The sequence below is a fragment of the Capricornis sumatraensis genome, chromosome 15 (assembly GCF_032405125.1).
Source record: "Capricornis sumatraensis isolate serow.1 chromosome 15, serow.2, whole genome shotgun sequence".
In the NCBI taxonomy this organism is placed as follows: Eukaryota; Metazoa; Chordata; class Mammalia; order Artiodactyla; family Bovidae; genus Capricornis; species Capricornis sumatraensis.
The window spans coordinates 14,414,169-14,434,292 of record NC_091083.1 but is presented as its reverse complement, the minus strand read 5'-3'; the positions used below and the strand labels follow the sequence as shown (position 1 = coordinate 14,434,292).

The following is a 20,124-nucleotide window of genomic DNA, read 5'->3' as shown; positions in this document are numbered from 1 at the left end:
GGACGACAATGAGGAAAGTCAGGCTCAGGGTTCACGTGTCTCCTACAGACCCGCTGCAAGGAGGCCAACTTCCCAAATGACACTTGGGAAACAACTGGAATGTCTCCTCTTGCCCTGGATTCCTTCCTTCTCATCACTTTTGGATCTGACTTCTCAGTTTCCATCGACTGAATAATATTTATAAAGTCCCTAATATAAGACCCTGCACAGAGGCAATCCACATTCTCCCCACCCAGGTCAGTGTGAGCTCTCAGGTCCAGACACTCAAGTCCAATAAGCTTACTAATAAATGTGCCAAAAAGGGCGGGTAAAAAGAAAACAGCAGTCTTCACAGAGAAATCAAGGCTGACAATTCAATGGCATGAAGATGTTAATTTACTACTGGCCTTCCCTGGTGGCTCAGTGGTAAGGAATCCACTTGCCAATGCAGGAGACAAGGGTCTGATCCCTGATCCAGAAAGATCCCACATGCCGCAGAGCAGCTAAGCCTGTGCGCCACAACTGCTGAGCCTCTGCTCTGGAGCCTGTGAGCAGCAACTATTTAAGCCCACTCGCCCGCAAGCCTGTGTGCTACAAGAGAAGCCACAGCAATGAGAGGCCTGAACGTCACAACTGGAGAGGAGCCCCTGCTTGCTGCAACTAAAGAAAAGCCTGTGCAGAACGAAGTCCCAGCATAGCCTAAAAAATAAGTTTTTAAAAAGAAATGCTAATCTACTACTTACTTTACGATTATTTAATAACTTATTAATGGAACCTCCCTGGTGGTCCAGTGGCTAAGACTCTGCACTCCCATTGGCAAGGGCCCGGAGTAGGTCCCTGATCGGGGAATCAGACCCCCGTGACGCAGCTAAGAGTTCACATACCACAACTAAAGATCCCACATACTGCAACTAAGACCCCGAGCGGCCAAATAAATTTAAAAAACTTAAAAAAAAAAAAAAAGATAGGTAGAATTTTAAAGAATATTTATTAAGTCTAATAAGTAGTAAATAAATTATTCAAAGTGTATGATTATGGACACAATATGCTCCAGTTATCAATGTCTGAGAAAATGTTCACTAACATGGAAATATCAAAAATAGATACTACTATTCTTAACTCCTTGCAAGCCTCCCTGTTAAAAACACATCCATGAAAGGAAAGTTCTGCACATTTCTCACTACAATCGTCCTATGAAACAAACCTCACTCCACCATCGACAGCCACTTCACAAAAGGCAGAGAAATGCACAGGGCTAGATTTCCAACCTTCCACTGGTTGCAGAATAAGGCTGGGGTTGCACGTGGTTTCCAAGAGAACATTTAAGAAGAACCCTTGATCTAGATGACAATTCCAGAAGATGGAGTCAGGACACTGAGGACTATTTCCAGCATCTCATTAACTCACCATGTGTCAGTACAAAGCCCGTCATTTTTCCGGGCTTCCCTTGTGGCTCAGCTGGTAAAGAATCCAACTGCAATGCGTGAGACCTGGGTTCAATCTGTGGGTTGGGAAGACGACCTGGAGAAGGGAAAGGCTACCCACTCCAATATTCTGGCCTGGAGAATTCCATGGACTGTATAATCCATGGGGTCGCAGAGTCAGACGTGACTGAGCGACTTTCACTTTCAGAAAATCCAAGTTGTCTCCAATACAATGGGATGCCTTGTAAAGAAACTCTTACAATCAGTGTTTGGAGGCTAGGTGACCATCCTCTGTTGAAACTGCTCAACAGAATAGAAAACTGGATGAAATGCTTTTTAAAACTCCTTCCAAATTAAAGAATCTGTGGCCATTTATTTCTTTATGGGACCAATGACAAAGATTAAGGCTTCAAAGCAGAGACTTAAGGAAGATTTTAAAAATAAATCTAAAACAACCTTTAGCCACACCTGACCACCAAGACATTTTCTTCCAAAGAGGAAAGGCGCCACCTCCCCAGCCCTCCCCACAGCCTCTTCACGTACGGCAGGGGCAGCACAGAGGTCAGGGAGGTGTTGGCGCACACAGGCCTCTGCCTCGGGGAGGAGGAGGTGATCCCTCAGACTCCACAACGCCTGTCCAGGGTCCACACTCGGGGAGCACTTCGTGGTGGCTGTGTAGCTGTTAAGACATTCACAGCAGTGTCCGTGGGAAAATGATCCATTAAGTGCTGATCTCTCAGAAAGAACTTCAGAAACCCACTTCCTCCCACAGGACGGTGACTTACCGGATGAGGTTCAGCACACACAGGTCTGACTCCTTCTCTATGCCGTAGCTCGACAGGATGCCATCCACCTTGTTGACGGCTTGCTCTTCATTCATCAGGTATCGGTGATACAGCTTTTTCCAAGGAATGAACTAGATAGTTTAAGAAATCCAAAATGACATGTAGGCAATGGCTATTAGAGACCAGGCTACATATATAGACAGCTATTTAGAAAACAACTACAGCTCACAACTCAAAAGCTGGACAAAAGGGCAGAAACATCACACAGATTCTAGTCAAAAACAAGAAGGTGGGTCTCAGTTTCTTGGTTCCAACACCAACTTGTTACAGAATCTGGGGAGAGCTAGAGCTTCAGCTTTCCTGTATGAAACAGTCTGGTGCCTGTCGAGACACTGATGACTCAGAGTTTCAACTAGGATTTAACAACATTAGAGCTGCAGCTGTACTAATAGTAAACAAAACAGACTGTAAGTCAAAAATTTTAGGAGAGACAAAGAAGAAGATTACATAAGGATAAAAGGGTCAGTTCACCAAGGAGCTATAACAATTATAAACACACATGTACCAAATATCAACGTCCTAAATCTAGGAAGCACATACGGGCAGAACTGAAGAGAGAACCAGACAACAGGAGACTCTGACGCTCCACTTTCAAGAACGGATAGCACAAACAACACTAGACCAACCGAACCCAACTGACATATAAAGAACACTCTACCCTACCACAGCATACAATCTTCTCAAGTACACATAGAACGCTGTCCAGGATAGATCATGTATGTGGCCATGAAGTAAGTCTTAATCCATTTTAAAAGACTGAAATGATAGAAAGTATGTTTTTCAATCACTACAGAATGAAACTGGAAATTAGCAGCAGAAAGAAAACTGGAAAACCCACAAATATGAGAAAATTAAACAACACATTTTTAAAGCAACCAATGGGTCCAAAGGGAAATCACAAAGAAATTAGAAAACACCTTAAGACAAATAAAAACAGAGATACCAAAATGCATGAGATGAAATGCAAGCAATGCTTAGAGTTAAGTTTATAGCTATAAAAATTACATTAAAAAAGATCACAAATCAACAACCTAAATTTACACCTAAAGGAACTAGAAAAAGAACAAACTAAATCCAAAACTAGCAGAAGGAAGGAAATAAAAGAGACTATAGAGGAGAAATAAATGAAATAAAGAATAGAAAAATAGGGGGGGAAAAATCAATAAAATAAAGTTTTTTTTTTTAAAGATCAACAAAATCGACAACAATTAGATACATTATGGAAAAAAGGGAAGATTTAAATAACCAAAATCAGAAATGAAAGAGCAATGTTACAACTGATGTCACTGAAATAAGAAGGGCTATAAGAATACTTCAAATAGTTGCAGGTCAACCAACCAGACACTCTAGAAGAAATGAATAAATCCCTAGGAACACACAACCTACCAAGACCGAATCACGGAGAAACAAAATCTGAACAGATCAATAATGAGCCCGCCAGGCTCCTCCATCCATGAGATTTTCCAGGCAAGACTACTGGAGTGGGTTGCCACTTCCTGGTCCAGGGGAATCTTCCCAACCCAGGGATCAAACCCGGGTCAACCGCATTGCAGACGGGCTCTTTACCACCTGAGCCACCAGGGAAGCCCACTGAGTAAGGAGACTGGGTCAGTAATCAAGTCTCCCCAGAAGGAATCATTCAGGAGTAGACTACTTCCCTGAAAGATTCTACTGAACATTTAAAGAAGTAGTATCAATCCCCCTCGAATTCTTCAAAATAACTGAAGAGGAGGGAGCACTCCAGACTTATTCTGAGGCCAGCATAACCTTATATCAAAGGCAGACAAAGATACCACAAGAAATAAAAAGAAAATGAGAGCTGTGACAAGGTCACTGAAAGTAACACCATCATGTCATTGCTGGTGATGATAAAAAGGGCATTGTTCTAACATTTCAAGATGTAAGAATAAGCTGTGATATCGTCCCAAAATCTTCTCAAGCAGAACGGCAGGAACCCTCACTTATCCCCATTTCCGACCAGAGACCTTAATCAAGTGCCCAGAAATACTGATCCAAAATAAAGTTCACAACTAAAAACAGAAAGATATTTGTCTGAAGGTAGGAGACAAGACCACCAAGCAAAATATGGAGCAAGAGCGATGAGAAATTTCCTCCAAAATCCTTTGGGCTCGGAAGAGAAATGTACTAACTCTCAACATTTCCATCTTGCCCTCCATCTCCAAGGTTTTCAACTTCTCACTCGGTAAAGAATCTGCCTCCAATGTGGGAGACTTGGGTTCGATCCCTAGGTTGGGAAAATCCCCTGGAGGAGGGCATGGCAACCCACTGTAGTGTCCTTGCCTGGAGAATCCCATGGACAGAGGAGCCTGGTGGGTTACATCCACGGGGTCACAAAGAGTTGGACAAAACTGAGTGACTAAACACACACATTTGAAGAATGGGTTAAACTCTGCTGCTAAGTCACTTCAGTCGTGTCCGACTCTGTGTGACCCCATAGACAGCAGCCCACCAGGCTCCATGGTCCCTGGGATTCTCCAGGCATGAACACCTGGGTTCATGGTGTTCATGGGTGTTCAGTGGGTTGCCATTGCCTTCTCCGGGTTAAACTCCACCTCTGGCTTATTCCCAACGGCTGGTCTAAGGGACACACTAGCTAAGCAGAACATTCTCCTGGCCCTCCTGGAGACCTGAACCTGGGAAGTATAATGACACAACAAACGGAAGCACAGGCTGTGGGCTAACGGTACCAGGAAATCCTTTCTGAGAGCGTGGGTTGCCCCTGTGTCGTTCTCAGAAGGTACTCCTGTGACTACACGCAACACTCATTTAGCAATCATCTCCTATTAATACATGTAAACTACTGTGAGACACAGTGGAGCACACAGTGGAGAATGCAGACAGGACAACCAGCCCTCCAGCAGTGCTCTAATGTTAAATTAAGGAGGAAGGCTCTCTAAGATCATAGCAGAAGATCATAGGCTTGAACAGAGGTATAAATCACTATAATAGCATAAGGAAGAGAGAGAGGGTGCCTTCCATGGGATGGAACAGAGAAGAGGAGTTACTTGGAGTGCAGCCTGGAAGAGGTGAGAGGTCAGCAGAGATATGAGGGGCTCTTGGGACTGGTCGGCTGTGGGGTGCAGATTAGATCAACGTAAGGGAAGTACCACACAGGCCCCAGCTGAGAGGCAGCACATCGTGTGCTGTGGACAGAATACCGGGGTGGACTGGAGAGCAGTCAGCAGGAAGCCTGGAGTAACTAAAGGTGGGACACACACGGAAGGTCTCAGGTGCCTCCAGGGGCTGGGATTTGATTCTGGAGGACAACGGACACTAACATTTCTGAAGAAACGCCATCGTCAGGAGGACGCGTTAAGCGAGGCGAATCCGTGAAGATTTAGAGCAAACATCAGAGAACGAAGAGCGCGTTCCATACCAGCGGATCGCTGATGACCTCCCTCCAGAGGCGGCACACCAAGCTCAGGTTCCAGTAGAGGTCTTCCACGGGCAGGAAAGCAAAGATGTGCCTCAGGACCTCGCTGGGCAGGCTGCAGATGTGGCTTGGGGGCTCCTGGCAGGGCAAGGTCCCAAGGAGCCCATAGTGAGGGTCAGGAACAGGGTCTGGACCAATGTCCTCTACCTCCTGGCTGGGTTCTCCAGGCTGCACGCTGAGCTGCCCCACCCCGACCTCTGCTTCCGGACTGGCTTCCCTGGGCCGTGTGCAGGATGGGGACGAGTGATGCCATGGGGTCTTCTTAGACACCCCATCCCACGGACTGGTCCCTGGGGCTGGATTCCTCTCATCCTCTAAGGACCGAGACCGCTTCCTTGCAGGCAAAGCAGAGCCTGGCGAGTGCAGCCTGGCGTCTCCGTCTCCCCCTGGAGGCAGGGCACAGGGGCTCCCTGCCGCGAAGATCATTTCATCCTCTGAGTCCTTAGAGCTGTCCTGGCCCACAGAATTGCTTTTGGCCATGTCATTGGTGCACTGCTGCTGGCCAGCGAGGAAGAAGTCACGGCTGTATCTCAGGCATCCTCGCCCTAGACAGAGAACCCACAAAGAACGCATAAAAAATGAGGAAGGAGTGATGACCCTTTGCTGACCCGAATGAGACAAACTAATTTTCAATTATCTATTTTACTATGGGAAAGAAACAAGGATATATTTATTGGTCTACTGATTACATATAAAGCTTAATGCAAAAAATATTTATATCAGGCTCTATCATATGGTCAGACTATTGCAACAGGACTGTAAGATCACTGTAACAACATTTACAAATACTGAGATACTCAAAGGCCATACACACTATAGATTCTGAAACACAAGGTATTTTGGGGAAAGACATACCCCTGGTCCCTCTTTTGGTTCTGGGTCTAGGATAGAGACCGTGGTTCGGGTCTCTGCTTGTCCATCTTTGACCAAAGGACTGGGATGCAGCCAAGTGACTCTGAGCGAGATGTTGGCACTCAATGGCTGTAAGATGCTTCCGCTTAAACCGTCTCACTGTTTTGTACCAAAGGGCAGAAGAAATGGGACTCTTGTTAGTTATCCAAATTCTACAAGCTAGTCAGCAAATTAAACTTAATTTTTAGGAATACAGTGACTGTGGACCACCCGAGCCAGCCCTTTCCATCTTCTCTACTTTCCCATCAATTTTCAGTCTCTCATAGTTTCTTAGCATCTCCTCCTCAGGATTTTAGAATCCTAAAATAACCTTCTTTTTTGCCTATCATGCTTTCTAGAAGCCCTGATCATGAAACGCTCATTTGAAAAGTTGCCACTATTGCCCACACGGAGATCTGCCATCTTTTGCTGACTTCACCCAGGCCCTTTATATTCCCGTATTAACTATAAATATTTTAAGAGCTAGCTGTAGCTTTTTAAAAATAAACACATTGTTCCCTGAATACACCAGCTTCCCCAAATGGCAGGAGCAGAAGGCACTAGGGGACAGTCCCTGAGGGCTCCCCAAGGGGTAGCTCAGCCCTGCACGCCCCCGCCTACCCCCAGGTGCACCCCGACCTCCCGAGCCCCCCAACGTTCAGCACTGGTGTTGACAGGATGGCAGCAAGGCCCCTGAGAGGAAAAGAATTGAGACCACTCTTCAGCATCTTCATGGGACGAAGTTTCATATTCCCCCTCAGCAACACAACAGCAACTGAGCCCAGAGTTCTGTCTTGAGAGTACTGACGTATTTATGTTTATATCAGGCATTTTCTGCCAGGTAATTATTTTCCATATTTAGCCGATGCTCTTCCTGTTTCTGCATATTATCACATTTAAGATCTAACCCTTCCGATGTCATTAAATACAATAGTTACACTACTGTAAAACAGAATAGTTACATTTTTAAAAAATGGTAAGAGAGGAGAAGAACACATGCAAGAGAATTAAAGTGACCCTTTACAGATGGCCCATGAAACGACTTCCTGCCAGCACCATACTGCCACAGGTCCTAAAACCATTCTACAGTAAACTGTAACATCTCATGTCAGAATTTCACTCAACATTTCCCGTAACCCTGAAAACATCTAAAACCAAGACACTAATATGTGTATCCGGTATAATTTATAACCCACCCACCACCCCCCACCCCACCCTTAGCCCGTAGCTTCTTCAGAAACAATGCTTCAAAATTTCAATTCATTTTTTGAAGGTTTAACGGAAGTTTTAAAAAAAACTTCATGGATATTTCAAGACTTATAGAAAATTATTTCTCCACACAAAAATAGCTCTACAAGGCCCTCTGAAAGTATGCTAGAGAGACCTTTTAATTACCAGAATTCAGAGTTAAAATGCCGCCAGAGGACCCCAATCACTTAGCTTCTTGAAGGCTCAGGGGTGCTATAATGACTAAATGAGAAAACACACCCCAAAAGACTTGTCAAACTATAAAACTCGACACAAATTTACCTATCTGCTTATTTTCTGGAACAAAGCTTAGATGTGATTGCATAAAACATTGAAATAACTTTCAAATTATAAAGACAGTACCTAATGGCAAGACATGAAGTATGTCAGCAGTCCAGTTACAGCCTGTTCTGTATTACTGAAAACACCCTTCATAAAGCCAAGTCATATGTTTTAATCTCTTATTATGATCAGAAAATATCCCTTCCACTGTAATGGTTTCATAAATTTCATTATTTCATTGTGGTACAATTCCTCTACACTAAAAACCAAGTCTTATAATCATACTCACAGATGGAAGAAAAAAAAAAGTTGTTTTTCTATAATAAAAAAAAAAAGATAAATTTAAAAGTTTTCTATATTGAAAAAAAATAAGCTTAAAGTCTGATTATTCTCTTTTAAAAAGTAAGACATGAAAGTTTGCCTCTCCCGCTCAGAATCTTTCATGTCACTAAGCTAATCAGCCACAGACCAACACTAACGTGACCCGTGGCAGCATGCATCTGAGGCTACAGGACTCAGAGGTCCCTGTCCACAGGGTAGACTCTGAGCGACCTGAGCTCGCTAGGATTTTGGTGCCGTGGAGGGTTCTGGAAGGACTCCCCTGCGGATACCTTGGGACGACTACACTGACGAACCCTGGCCCCTCGTTCAGGTGCTCCAAACCCACTCGGTTCAACTACAGGAGCAGCTGCAGAATTCCAGCCAATAAACCCACCAACCCTGTAGATCCCAGTTATGTGACTCATGTTGGCTTTCTCCTCCAACATGTCCAACTGTTTCAGAGCTGGCAAACCCAATGTCCAGAATTAGAACTGGAGACAGCTGAGGAAAGCTACCGATAGTCGGAGAATGTCTTATTTAAAGAAGGTGAAGGTCTATAGGTAAGCTGGCCTGGAGAGAAAGTTTTCATAGATAAAATCACAAAGATTACCAATGTCAAACCCTCAAATTCACATGACCCAGGGCCTTGGTGCTGGCACAGACCTGCGCGAGTATTCTGCTTCCAGCCTTTGGGTACAGCCCAGAGCGTTCCTGCATGAAGCCATCGCTGGCAAAGAGGTGCCCAGGAGGGGTTATCTGGCCTCTGGGCACCAGCAAGGCGGTCTGCCCTGTCCATCCAGAATGGTCCCCACGGCCCTGACTACAAACCCGGGAGGCAGAGGTGGCACTTTCACCACTTACTTCCTCCTCTGACTGCAGCAAGAGATCAGAAACCAAGACTGCTTTTCCTGCCTCTCGGGTCTCTGTGCTTCATTGTGTGGGAGCCGGGGCCCCTGCCACCAGCTCGGGAGTTAGCAAGGCATCTGAGGCCATGTGATGTGCTCCGATCTGGAGCGGGGAGGCCTCCTCTACGCAATCACTCACAGTCGAGTCACAACGAGGACCCTGAGGAGCTGACATGCGGAGTTCACACCACAGTCACACGGTTCCAACCAGACAGACAGAAGCACCTAGTGACACGCACAGGGAGGCTGACACAGCCTATCAGCTCAGAATTACACATGGACCATGCCACGATGAGCCTCTTAAAAGATGCTATGTTCTAACAGCCTCAATGTTCTTGCGAAAGTGTTTAAAATTACTACAGTAAAATTCTAACCAGCTTCTAGCCTTGTTAATATATTTTAAAATCAGCAGCTTAAACCTAACTTTACCAGAATAAGGATGTTCAAATGCTACCCCTTCCTTCCCTGAGTCCCCAGACCTCGTGAGGTCCCCTCCTCCAAACAGCAGGTGTTCTCTGCATGGCTCTCCAAGGGCACTTATTAGAAGATGCTCGTGATTCTTTAGGAAGCAGCTAAAGTGCACTGTGATGAAAGTGTACCATTAAGAGGGATGGAGGGACATGACACTTGCTGGTGGGCTTTCCAAACTATGCGAGGCCCCAGAAGGGTCCAGCAGAATTGTCTCCAGGCGCCAGCGGGCACCTGTGCCTCTAGAGCCGAGCACAGTGTCATATCCCTTATGTCACAACAGAAAAACACTGGGAAGGCAGGAAAACCATTTGTCAAACAAGATTTTGCCCATCCCATGCTGCTTTTCCTGTGACGGCTCTCTTACAGCGAGATGCCCCACAGATCCTCCATCGCTAGGCCCCCGTTGCTAGAGTCGACCCCCCACCCCACTCTGCTTGGCAGACCACTGGCACTGCAAGTGTGGGTCCCAGTCCTTGTGTCTGACTCCCAAGTGGTGAGCACCTGGAGCCCTCTGCCGATCACTGTACTCTTCACCTTGCTGACTGGCATCACCCCACTGCCCGCCCCCCCAGGTCAAGCGCACAGCCGAAGACTAGATTCTCCTCAGCCCCCCGGCACGACCATTACTATACTGATCATCACTACAGCTGCACAAGACACCCCAGCCCTGGGAAGGCAGGGACACGTCCCCTCAACTTCTTCCTCAAAGCACTCAGCACTACACTCCGCAAATCACAGCTACTCCAGCGCTGACTGAATGAGAAGTTCGTGCTAGGATGCCTCAATTCTGCTGGAATCCACCTGGCTTCATTTTCTCATCCTCCCATAAGCCAAGTCACCCAAAGCGGAACAGGGTGCTCCTGGTTTCCTGGTGAAGACAGCCCATCCCCTCCCTCCTCAGCACACGGCTGGTCCACACCTCCCCGTAGTGCCGGGAGCTGGGGCCCCAGGGAACACGCGGAGGAGTGTGCACCTCTCCCAAGCCCGGCCCGTAAAGCCTCTCCTGCCCCTTCCTCCGGGCTCTAGTCCTGTCCAGCGAACAGAAAGGTGACCCCAGGGAAACCTGGAGGCCACGCATTCAAAAAGCAAGACCCTCCAACAGCCTGGGTCCTTTGCTTTAAAGAGCACCAGTACTTCCCTGCTGGCTCAGTTGGTAAAGAATCTGCCTACAATGTAGAAGAGCTGAGTTCGGTCCCTGGGTCAAGAAGATTCCCTGGAGAAGGAAATGGCAACCCACTCCAGTACTCTTGCCTGGGAAATCCCACGGACAGAGGAGCCTGGTGGACTACAGACAATGGGGTCGCAAAGAGTCAGACGTGACTTAGTGAGTAAACCACCAGAGTACGTACACACACTCAGACACACACACACACACACCCCGCCCCCTACTGTCACCTGAAACTGCTATAAGACAGAGAAACGAGCTGGAGTCCTGAGGTCACTGTGTGTTTGGATCTGTTTGTTACTGAGGTCATGCCCACCCTAACCATTCCAGGGTCACCTGAAATTGACACCAACTCACTTTTTTGCATTCCTAACCTTCATTAATCAGAATTCATACCAAACAGGCCTCCAAGATGTGCAGGTTACTGACCTAAATGGACACACTGAGGATAAGTATCTACAACTCCTGGAGAGAAAGATTATTAAATAAAAATGTGAAAAAGGAAAATCAAGGTAACTCTGGCATAGGGGCCTGACGAGAGCGACAGCTGCTAACACGAGGTGCACTGGGAGGTTTCACCAATCAAAAGAAACCCAACCTCATCCCATTTGCTCCCACAAGCTTCTTGCCCTTCTCAGAGAGGCTCCGTGCAGGTCAAGCAGACACCATCTTGTTTCTGGCCAGACAGCAGAGGTGCGCTGCGGCAGGCCCGTTGTGACCAAGAGTTGGGTACTTCACAGGTCAAATGTGCCCTGGGAGATCTAAGACCCCAATCTCAGCAGCGTGGATGGTGGTGGTCCCCAACCTCAGTGAGACAGAAAGTATTCATTCAACCCAGGCAAGGCTGTGCAGCAGTGCAGTGATTACCTGTACAACTATGTACTTAACAGGAGCTGTTCACATACAGACTGGTATTATTACTATAATATATTTTATTAACATGTTCCCTGTTAGCTCAGTTGGTAAAGAATCCACCTACAATGCAGGAGATCCCAGTTCATTTCTGGGTCAGGAAGATCCACTGGAGAGGGATGAGCTACCCACTCCAGAATTCTTGGGCTTCCCTTGTGGCTCAGGGGTAAAGAATACACCTGCAATGTGGGAGACCTGAGTTCAATCCTTGGGTTGGGAAGATCCCCTGGAGAAGGGAAAGGCTACCCACTCCAGTATTCTGGCCTGGAGAATCCCACGGACTGTATAGTCCACGGGGTCGCAAAGAGTTGGACACTACTGAGTGACTTTCACTTTCAAACCACAGTTTAGGTGTGTATCAGCATGTCTTCTACCCCTAGATGAAAGCTTTACAGTTGGATGGGAGGGAGGGGAAAGGCACCCAACACCCACTGCTCCATAAATATTAATGAAATGAATGAACGAATGGAATGAACAAATGTACCGACTATGGCACTGCTCTCTGGAGAAGCTGAGGTTGTCTTCTTCGGTTTTGATTTCCTACACTATCTCAGTGTGCCAATGAGCTTCACAGCTTTTGAAGTTCTTTCACAAATTCTCATCTGACTTTTGCCCAACCCTGTGATTGCGCCACGATGAAACTGGGGCTCAGGGAAAACTTGCCTGAAATCACAACAGTTGTAGGTGATACAACTTAGGCCTTCTGACTCCTCAAGACCGGAGTTCTCCCTATGGAAGGTAATATTCTCAGGGTTTCCCTGGTGGTCCAGTGGTTAATACTCTATGCTTGCTTCCACTACAGAGGATGCAGGTTTGATCCCTGGTCAGGGAAGTAAGATCGCACATGCTGCGTGGCCAAAAAAAAGAAGAAAGATAATATTCTCCCTTCCAAATCCACCAGAAAGATTCAAAGCAGCTTCTAAAAACCTCAGGTTTAAATTCTCTGTCCCTTTTTTAGAAACCACTGTGGAACATCATAACCAAAGCTCCAACTTCCAGTACTTAGAAAACCTAAGTGTAAGGAGAGTGGAAGTGTTACTCCTTCAGTTGTGTCTGACTCATTGAGACCCCAAGGACTGGAGCCCACCAGGCTCTTCTGTCCATGGAATTCTTCAAGCAAAAATACTGGAGTGTGTAGCCATGCCTCTTCCAGGGGATCCTCCTGACCCAGGGATCGAACCTGGGTCTCCTGCATTATAGGCAGATTCTTGACTGTCTGAGCCACCAGGGATGCCCATCAGGAAAGTGTGAACATGACATCACTAAATACTATACACTCAAAATGGAAAAAGCTCTAAATATTTTTGAATTCATTGGAAGTGTGAGCTGTGCGAGAAGCAAATGTGCTAGCTCCTCCAAGGACTTGCTCTCAATGTAGGGCCAAGTCTCTGTGTCCTACAAACCCAAAGGCCTGCTCTCCCAGGCCCCCAGTTAGGCTCTCTGATGCCTACGAACACCTGCTCGTCTCGTGGAGCAGCAACCACTTGCTCCAGCAAGCGAGGATGGAGACAGCTTTATTCCCATGTGTGTTTCAGGAATGGAGAAAGGAAGGAAAAACAAGAAATGATCACGATGTACGGACTAGACTGTATTTCTAAAGATTTGAAAGGCTTTTTCTACTGCCAATTCATCCTGCAACCACGTGTAAGTACTTATGATGCCCCAGATTCATGAAAAACATTTCGAGGGCTTCCTCTCTTGGCATTTCTTGGGTCACATGCTACTTGAGACACTGCAGATTTAAAAATGAATGATTTCACCTGTCCACGAGGTAGCTCTCAACACACACACAAGTTACTATACATAAGGCATGACAGGTGCTCAGTTCAGTTCAGTCACTCAGTCATGTCCGACTCTTTGCGACCCCATGAATCGCAGCACGCCAGGCCTCCCTGTCCATCACCATCTCCTGGAGTTCACTCAGACTCACGTCCATCGAGTCTGTGATGCCATCCAGCCAGGTGCTACACAAACACGTTTATGAAACGCTATGGGAGTAAAGACAAGTGACCAGTTAGGAAAGATGAAAAAGGCTTTATGAAGAGATCAGCCTCACAAGATGAGCAGGATCCAGGAACACAAAAGAAATGCATGGCAGTGGAGTGGTGGGAAGTCGGGTTTCATCACATGGAGAGGCTCACAAGGATGAAAAGGGAATTTGGAAACAGAGTACAAAGGCCCTCAAGTATAATGCTAATGAACTTGGACTTTATCTTAGAGGGATTCAGAGAATTATCTCTCTAATTCTAAGTGGGGTTAATGACTGGTCAAATTTACATCTTAGAATGGGAACTCTGGAGGCAGGCAGAGGATGAGTAAACATGCAGACTGTCAGGGAAACAAGGCAGAAAGTCACGTTACTAACAGAGGCAAGAGTTGGTCAAGGACTGAGGGCAGCAGTGGCAAAAACAGGGAGAAGGGGAAAGTGAAGACCAACACTGGACGAGAGAGATCAGAAGAGAAAAAACACAGGTAACTGACATTGCTAGCTAGATCTCAGTGATAACAGCATTAACCACGCTGAGGAGTAAAGAAGAAATTGTGTTTGCATTTTAATCACTTCTTCCAGGAGTCAAGGGAGAATGAAAGTTCTCAGTTTTGAAAACACTTGCTTGTTTCGCTTTCAAATTATCTGTCGAGTGACAGGTTAAGCTCCAGGAGGTACTTTGAAATAGGAAACTAGCCCTCAAAACATCGTGACACCTGGAGACAGAAGATTTGAGGTGCTTTGGTGAGATGCTCTAAGAGCAGACGATTCCACAGATCGATGAAGACAGAACTCACAATCTTTAAATAAAATCAGCTTAGGAAGGACGGAGGGGGACAATAAGCAGAGAGAGAGGATGACAACAAATCTGAAATTAGAGCTCTAAGTCTATGAACAAAAGTCTAGTGTTCGCACACTCAGAGGCCACGAAACTTGTCAACCCATCAGGACACCCTCTGATGACAACTGTGGAATGCAACAGAACCACAAAAAAAAAAAAGAGAGAAAAAGGAAAGAGGTTAGCCAAGGCAATGATGCCAAGGCAAGCCACGGGAGAAATGAATTACTACAGGGCACACCACAAATTCCACACACTTGCACAAAAGGGACAAGCAAAAATGGGGAAACCAGTAAGACCCCAGAACATCTCCTTCCGCAAGCATATTGTCAAGATCTGTCCCCTGCACAGCAAGCTTTTGCTCTAGACAATCCAAGGCACTGTGAATAGATCCACACACACTGTCCTCTAGCTGCTGAAAGGGGGATTCAGGCCAAAATCAGTTCCTAAAGAAGACAAAAGGGGGGCTTCTCTGGTGGTCCCGTGGCTGAGACACCACACTCCCAGTGCAGAGGCCGGGTTCGATCCCTGGTCAGGGCACTAGATCCTGCATGCCACAACAAAGACCTGGTGCAGCCAAATTAATAAATAAAATACTCTTTAAAAAAAAAAAAAAAGAATACAAGAGAATTGCCTGTGAAACACCAGTTAAACAACCAATCATCTGAATTTAAAATATTCTGTCCTATACTGCAAATATGTGTTTTGTTTTTAAAAGCAAGGAAACTGGAGGCTTAACCCAAGAAAAGGTGGAAAGTGAAAGTGAAGTGAAAGTTGCTCAGCCATGTCCGGCTCTTTGGGACCCCATGGACTATACAGTCCATGGAATTCTCCAGGCCAGAATACTGGAGTGGGTAGCCTTTCCCTTCTCCAGGGAGTCAACTGGTAATAAGGATTGGGGGGCGGGTGGGCAGGGGAAGGATAGCAGCAAAAAAGTGTGTGGAGTAACCAGATATAGCAATTTCAAGCACTTGCACCAATACCAATGGCTGCAGTAAGAACAACCCCAGGCATTTCCCAAAACTTAGTGAACCTTAAAGAACTTTCATGCCTTCCTTTTTTTTTTTCTTGAAGTGGTGAGACAGAAGGGAACGATAACTTTGGTAAAGCTGATACCGGACCTGATTCTGTCTCCAAGGACTATTCTTACTACTCAGTTAATCAAATTCAATCCGCTCATGAGCAAAACGAGCTTGCTTTCATGTCAGAGATCTTTTTTCATTTTATCTTCCTTATTTGAGCAGATTACCAGGCACGAGCAGGCCCTCACTGGCGGCTACCATCCTTCCTTCCAGAGATCTTTATCCTCCCGTGGGAAAATCCCTATATTTCTTCAGGCCTCAATTTCCTCACCTGAGTGGGTTGCCATGAGGCCTTAGAGGCTTGTTTGCGGGTGAGGTAACTAACGTAAAGTATTTTGTAAACCACAGTGCCATACAAGATTCAAAGTATAACGATTTCCAGGCCTGAAAAGCAGAGCTGCTCCCATTTTCCCTCGGAAGGGACAGAAAACACCGGGAGGGTTAAACGACGAGCACCTCGGAAGATCAGGTAGAGAAGCCAACAGCGACCATCACGTCCGCCACCACCCCGCACAGCTTGCTCAGTACTCACAGACTCTACACCAGCTCCAGGTCCCCCCACATTACCCCAGTTTTCCCAATATTCAGGTTAGGGGGAAGGCAACTGCAAATGCAAGAGGCAAAAGGATGCCACAAAATGACTCGCCCAAGGTCAAAACAGCTGAGCAGCAGGAAAGGAAATGCTGGCTGCCCACGGCCGAGGCCACGTTCCGGCGACGCCCACATCACTGACAGCGCCCCAGCCTGCCGCTCTCTGATCCGCCCTGGCCCCAGCCAGCGCTCCACCACCCCCGAGGACCATACCTCGCAGAGACCAGACCCGCTAAAGACCCCAGAGACTCAGCGTCCACGCGACCGGGCCCGTCCGCGCCCCCACCACGCCGGCGGCCTCACGCACTATGGCGATCCGCATCAGGGCTCTCGCCGCCGCCGCCTCAGGTCCCGGGCCACCCGGGTTCCCGGTCGCGGCTTCCCAGGGGCAGTGAGAGCCCCTGCAGGCCGTGGACTTCCTCCACCAGCTCCGCCGCCGCCACAGGGCCGCGAAGAGCCCGCCGCCGACGCCGACGGAATGCATCACCGGCCAATTGAAGCACGCAAGAGGAAGGGCGCACTTGACGGACTGCTGCGGCGACCAATCGGGATGCTAAACCGCTCTATCGCTAGCAGGCCCCGCCCCTTCTGCGCTTCCGCCAGGGCGGAAGAGGCGAGCAGTAACTTTCCCAGAGTTCCTCCGAGCTTAGGGACTCACGGAGGGGCCGCAGCCGGCGCGATGGGCGGGGCCAAGAGTATGGGCGGGGCCAAGAGTATGGGCGGAACCGGCCGCGGAGGGCGGGGCCAACACTATGGGCGGGACCGGCCGCGGAGGGCGGGGCCACAGGCGGGGCCGCACGGGCCCCATCCAGTCCTCGCGGGCTCGCGCCGCCTGTGACCGGACCTGCGGTGGTGGTCCCCGGGGTTCACCTAATCTTTCTCCTCAAAGTGAAACCAGTGCGGGCGGTAGTCTCCTCGTGTGCGTTAGCTGCAGCCCGCAGGTCGCGTGGTCAGCCGGGAACCTCAGGGTTGGGTGGGGGGAAGGTCGGGGCGTCTGAGGAAGGGTCCTGACAGGCAGGGTGGAGGAGGACCTCGGAGGCGGGGCCCGGAGGAGGGTCGCGGGGCGGGCCCGGGGGAGGGTCGCGGGGCGTTCCCGCCGGACCCGAGCCCGTGGCCATGACCGCGCTCCGGGTTCCGCGGCGGCTGTGCTCCTTGGTGCTGGATGAGAGGAGCTGCACGAGAGGAGCTGCACGCGGCTGGGCGCGCGGACTGCGCTGGGCCTGCCGGAGATACGCTCCTGCACACGCTACGCGCCACAGCCGCTGGGACATCTTGGCCTATCTGGTTGACACCCGGGGCCTAGACATCGAAGCCGTCAACCAGGACTACAAGCGGACTCTCTCTGCACGAGGCTGACTCAATGGGACACCCGGACTGCGTGCCGTACCTGCTGACCCGGGGGGCCGCCGTCGACTGCCTGGAAGACCGACTGGTAAGTGGTGGGCCTTGCAGAGAGACCCCCACCTTTTCCTGCCGATCTTACATTCCCACTCATGGTCAGCCTCCACACCATTGCCTCTCAGGCTTCCCCTACAGAACATCATTGCTCTCAGGCTTCCCCTACAGAACATCATTGCTGTCCTTGTGAGGTTAACTGCTCCAGCCTTCTGTTTCAGACTGCCTCCCATGATAGAGCAGAGAGCTGTAACGAACATGGTCAGATCCCCTGGAGAAGGAAATGGCAACCCACTTCAGTATTCTTGCCTGGAGAATTCCATGGACAGAGGAGCCTGGCAGGCTACAGTCCATGGGGTCTCAGATTCGGACACTACTGAGCGACTATCACTCACTCACTCACTGCCTATAGCAAGGGTCCCAAGCGTGATGTTTTTCTGTAAACATCTCGCTAAATGATTATTGCACAGATGACATTGTTCTAATTTTCTGTTTTGAAATTCCTAGTTATAGCTTATCAGAAATTTGCAAAGACAGCCGGGAAGTCCCATGCACCTTTTCCCCATCTTGCCCCAAAGTTAATGTCTTACAACTCGAGTACAGTCACAAGAAGAAACTGACACTGCTATGACATTGCTACTATCAGGGCCCTTGCTCACATTTCACAGGTATATAGATGAGCACATGTGTGTGGGGTCCTCTGTGCAGTTTTAGCACGTGAGCTCCACCGTCACCATGCTCACCTGTAACTATTATACAAAGCAATTGCATTCTGTTATTAATAGATGCACACAGTCTTCAGTACTGACTGTCCACCTCCTTAGACATTTGAACACCTGAAGATTCATACCCATAATAAAGTTCCTGAATGAATCCACAAGGGATTCCTGATCTTACATAAACAAGAACATCAGAAAGATATACAGCTAACTAAAGCGCACCTTGCCCACTGGCATGGGGGAATACGCCTGCTTACGTTTTGAGGTTTGGGCTTTGGCTGAGCCCAAGAGATTTTCTTCTGCTGCTAGTAAGTTGGTCCAAATATAGTGGAGGTGTATTACCTTTTTAAAAACAGTTCTGTGGATAAAGAAACAGCCTCAGAAACCATCAGAAGGGCAAGTCTCATTTGACTGTGTGCTTAGGAAGTGCAGTTACAGCAAGACATTTTGCCTGTTCTCACCTTACTGGCTTTCTCATGTCCCTTCTACCCTGAATTCATTCCCTCTGTGAAGCACTTCTTCAAGATTCCAGCCTTCATGTATCTTGGTTTCTCCTTTTGGATTTTTCGTTCACTCTCGTTACTACATCCAGTTCAGTTCAGTTCAGTCGCTCAGTCGTGTCCGACTCTTTGCGGCCCCATGAATCGCAGCATGCCAGCCCTCCCTGTCCATCACCAACTCCCGGAGTTCACTCAGACTCACGTCCATCGAGTCAGTGATGCCATCCAGCAATCTCATCCTCTGTCATCCCCTTCTCCTCCTGCCCCCAGTCCCTCCCAGCATTACCAAAACTGAAAAAACAAAACATTTTAAATACAGCAGTGTGTACATGACTGTCTCAAATTCACTAGCTATCCCAACAAGGACCTACTGTATAGCACAGGGAAGTCTGCTCAATGTTATGTGGCAGCCTGGATAGGAGAGGGGTTTGGGGGAGAATTGTTGTTCAGTTGCTCAATCCTGTACAACTCTGTGTGACCCCATGGGCTGCAGCATGCCAGGCTTCCCTATCCTTCACCATCTCCTGGAGCCTGCTTAAACTCATGTCCATTGAGTCAGTGATGCCATGCAACCATCTCATTCTCTGTCGTTCCCTTTTCCTCCTGCTTTCATTCTTTCCCAGCATCAGGGTCTTTTCCAATGAGTCAGCTCTTTACATCAGGTGGCCAAAGTATTGCAGCTTCAGCATCAGTCCTTCCAATGAATATTATGGGTTGATTTCCTTTAGGATTGACTGGTTTGATCTCCTGACTGTCCTAGAGATTCTCAAGAGTCTTCTCCAAGGGGGAGAATGGGTACATGTATTATATCTATAGCTGAGTCTCTTTATTGTTCACCTGAAACTATCACAACATTGTTAATTGGCTATACCCCAATAAAAAAAAAAGAAACAAAAAAATGAAATAGTGTTGGTAGTTAAGTAATACCAAAGCAGTCCTATTTAGTCAAAGGCATGGTTTTTGCAGTAGTCATGTATGGATGTGAGAGTTGGACCATAAAGAAGAGCTGAGAGCTGAAGAATTGATGCTTTTGAACTGTGGTGTTCCAAAGAGAAGACTCTTGAGAGTCCTTTGGACTGCAAGGAGATCAAACCAGTCAATCTTAAAGGAAATCA

The 20,124-nt window shown here is 47.7% G+C and overlaps 1 protein-coding gene across 2 annotated transcripts in view; it reads right to left on the bottom strand.

The window, feature by feature from the left end:
- The window catches only part of FBH1 (F-box DNA helicase 1), a 37,511-nt gene extending 20,686 nt beyond the window's left edge, over positions 1-16,825 (bottom strand). For both annotated transcript variants that reach the window (XM_068987122.1, XM_068987123.1), the window contains exons 1-5: positions 16,703-16,825; positions 6,558-6,713; positions 5,646-6,247; positions 2,189-2,319; positions 1,947-2,082 (exon numbers count right to left, since the gene is read on the bottom strand). In XM_068987122.1, the coding sequence (XP_068843223.1) occupies positions 1,947-2,082; positions 2,189-2,319; positions 5,646-6,247; positions 6,558-6,713; position 16,703 (1,026 nt within the window). In that variant the 5' untranslated portion in view covers positions 16,704-16,825. The remainder of the gene's footprint in view (positions 1-1,946; positions 2,083-2,188; positions 2,320-5,645; positions 6,248-6,557; positions 6,714-16,702) is intronic.
- Positions 16,826-20,124: the final 3,299 nt, after the last annotated feature.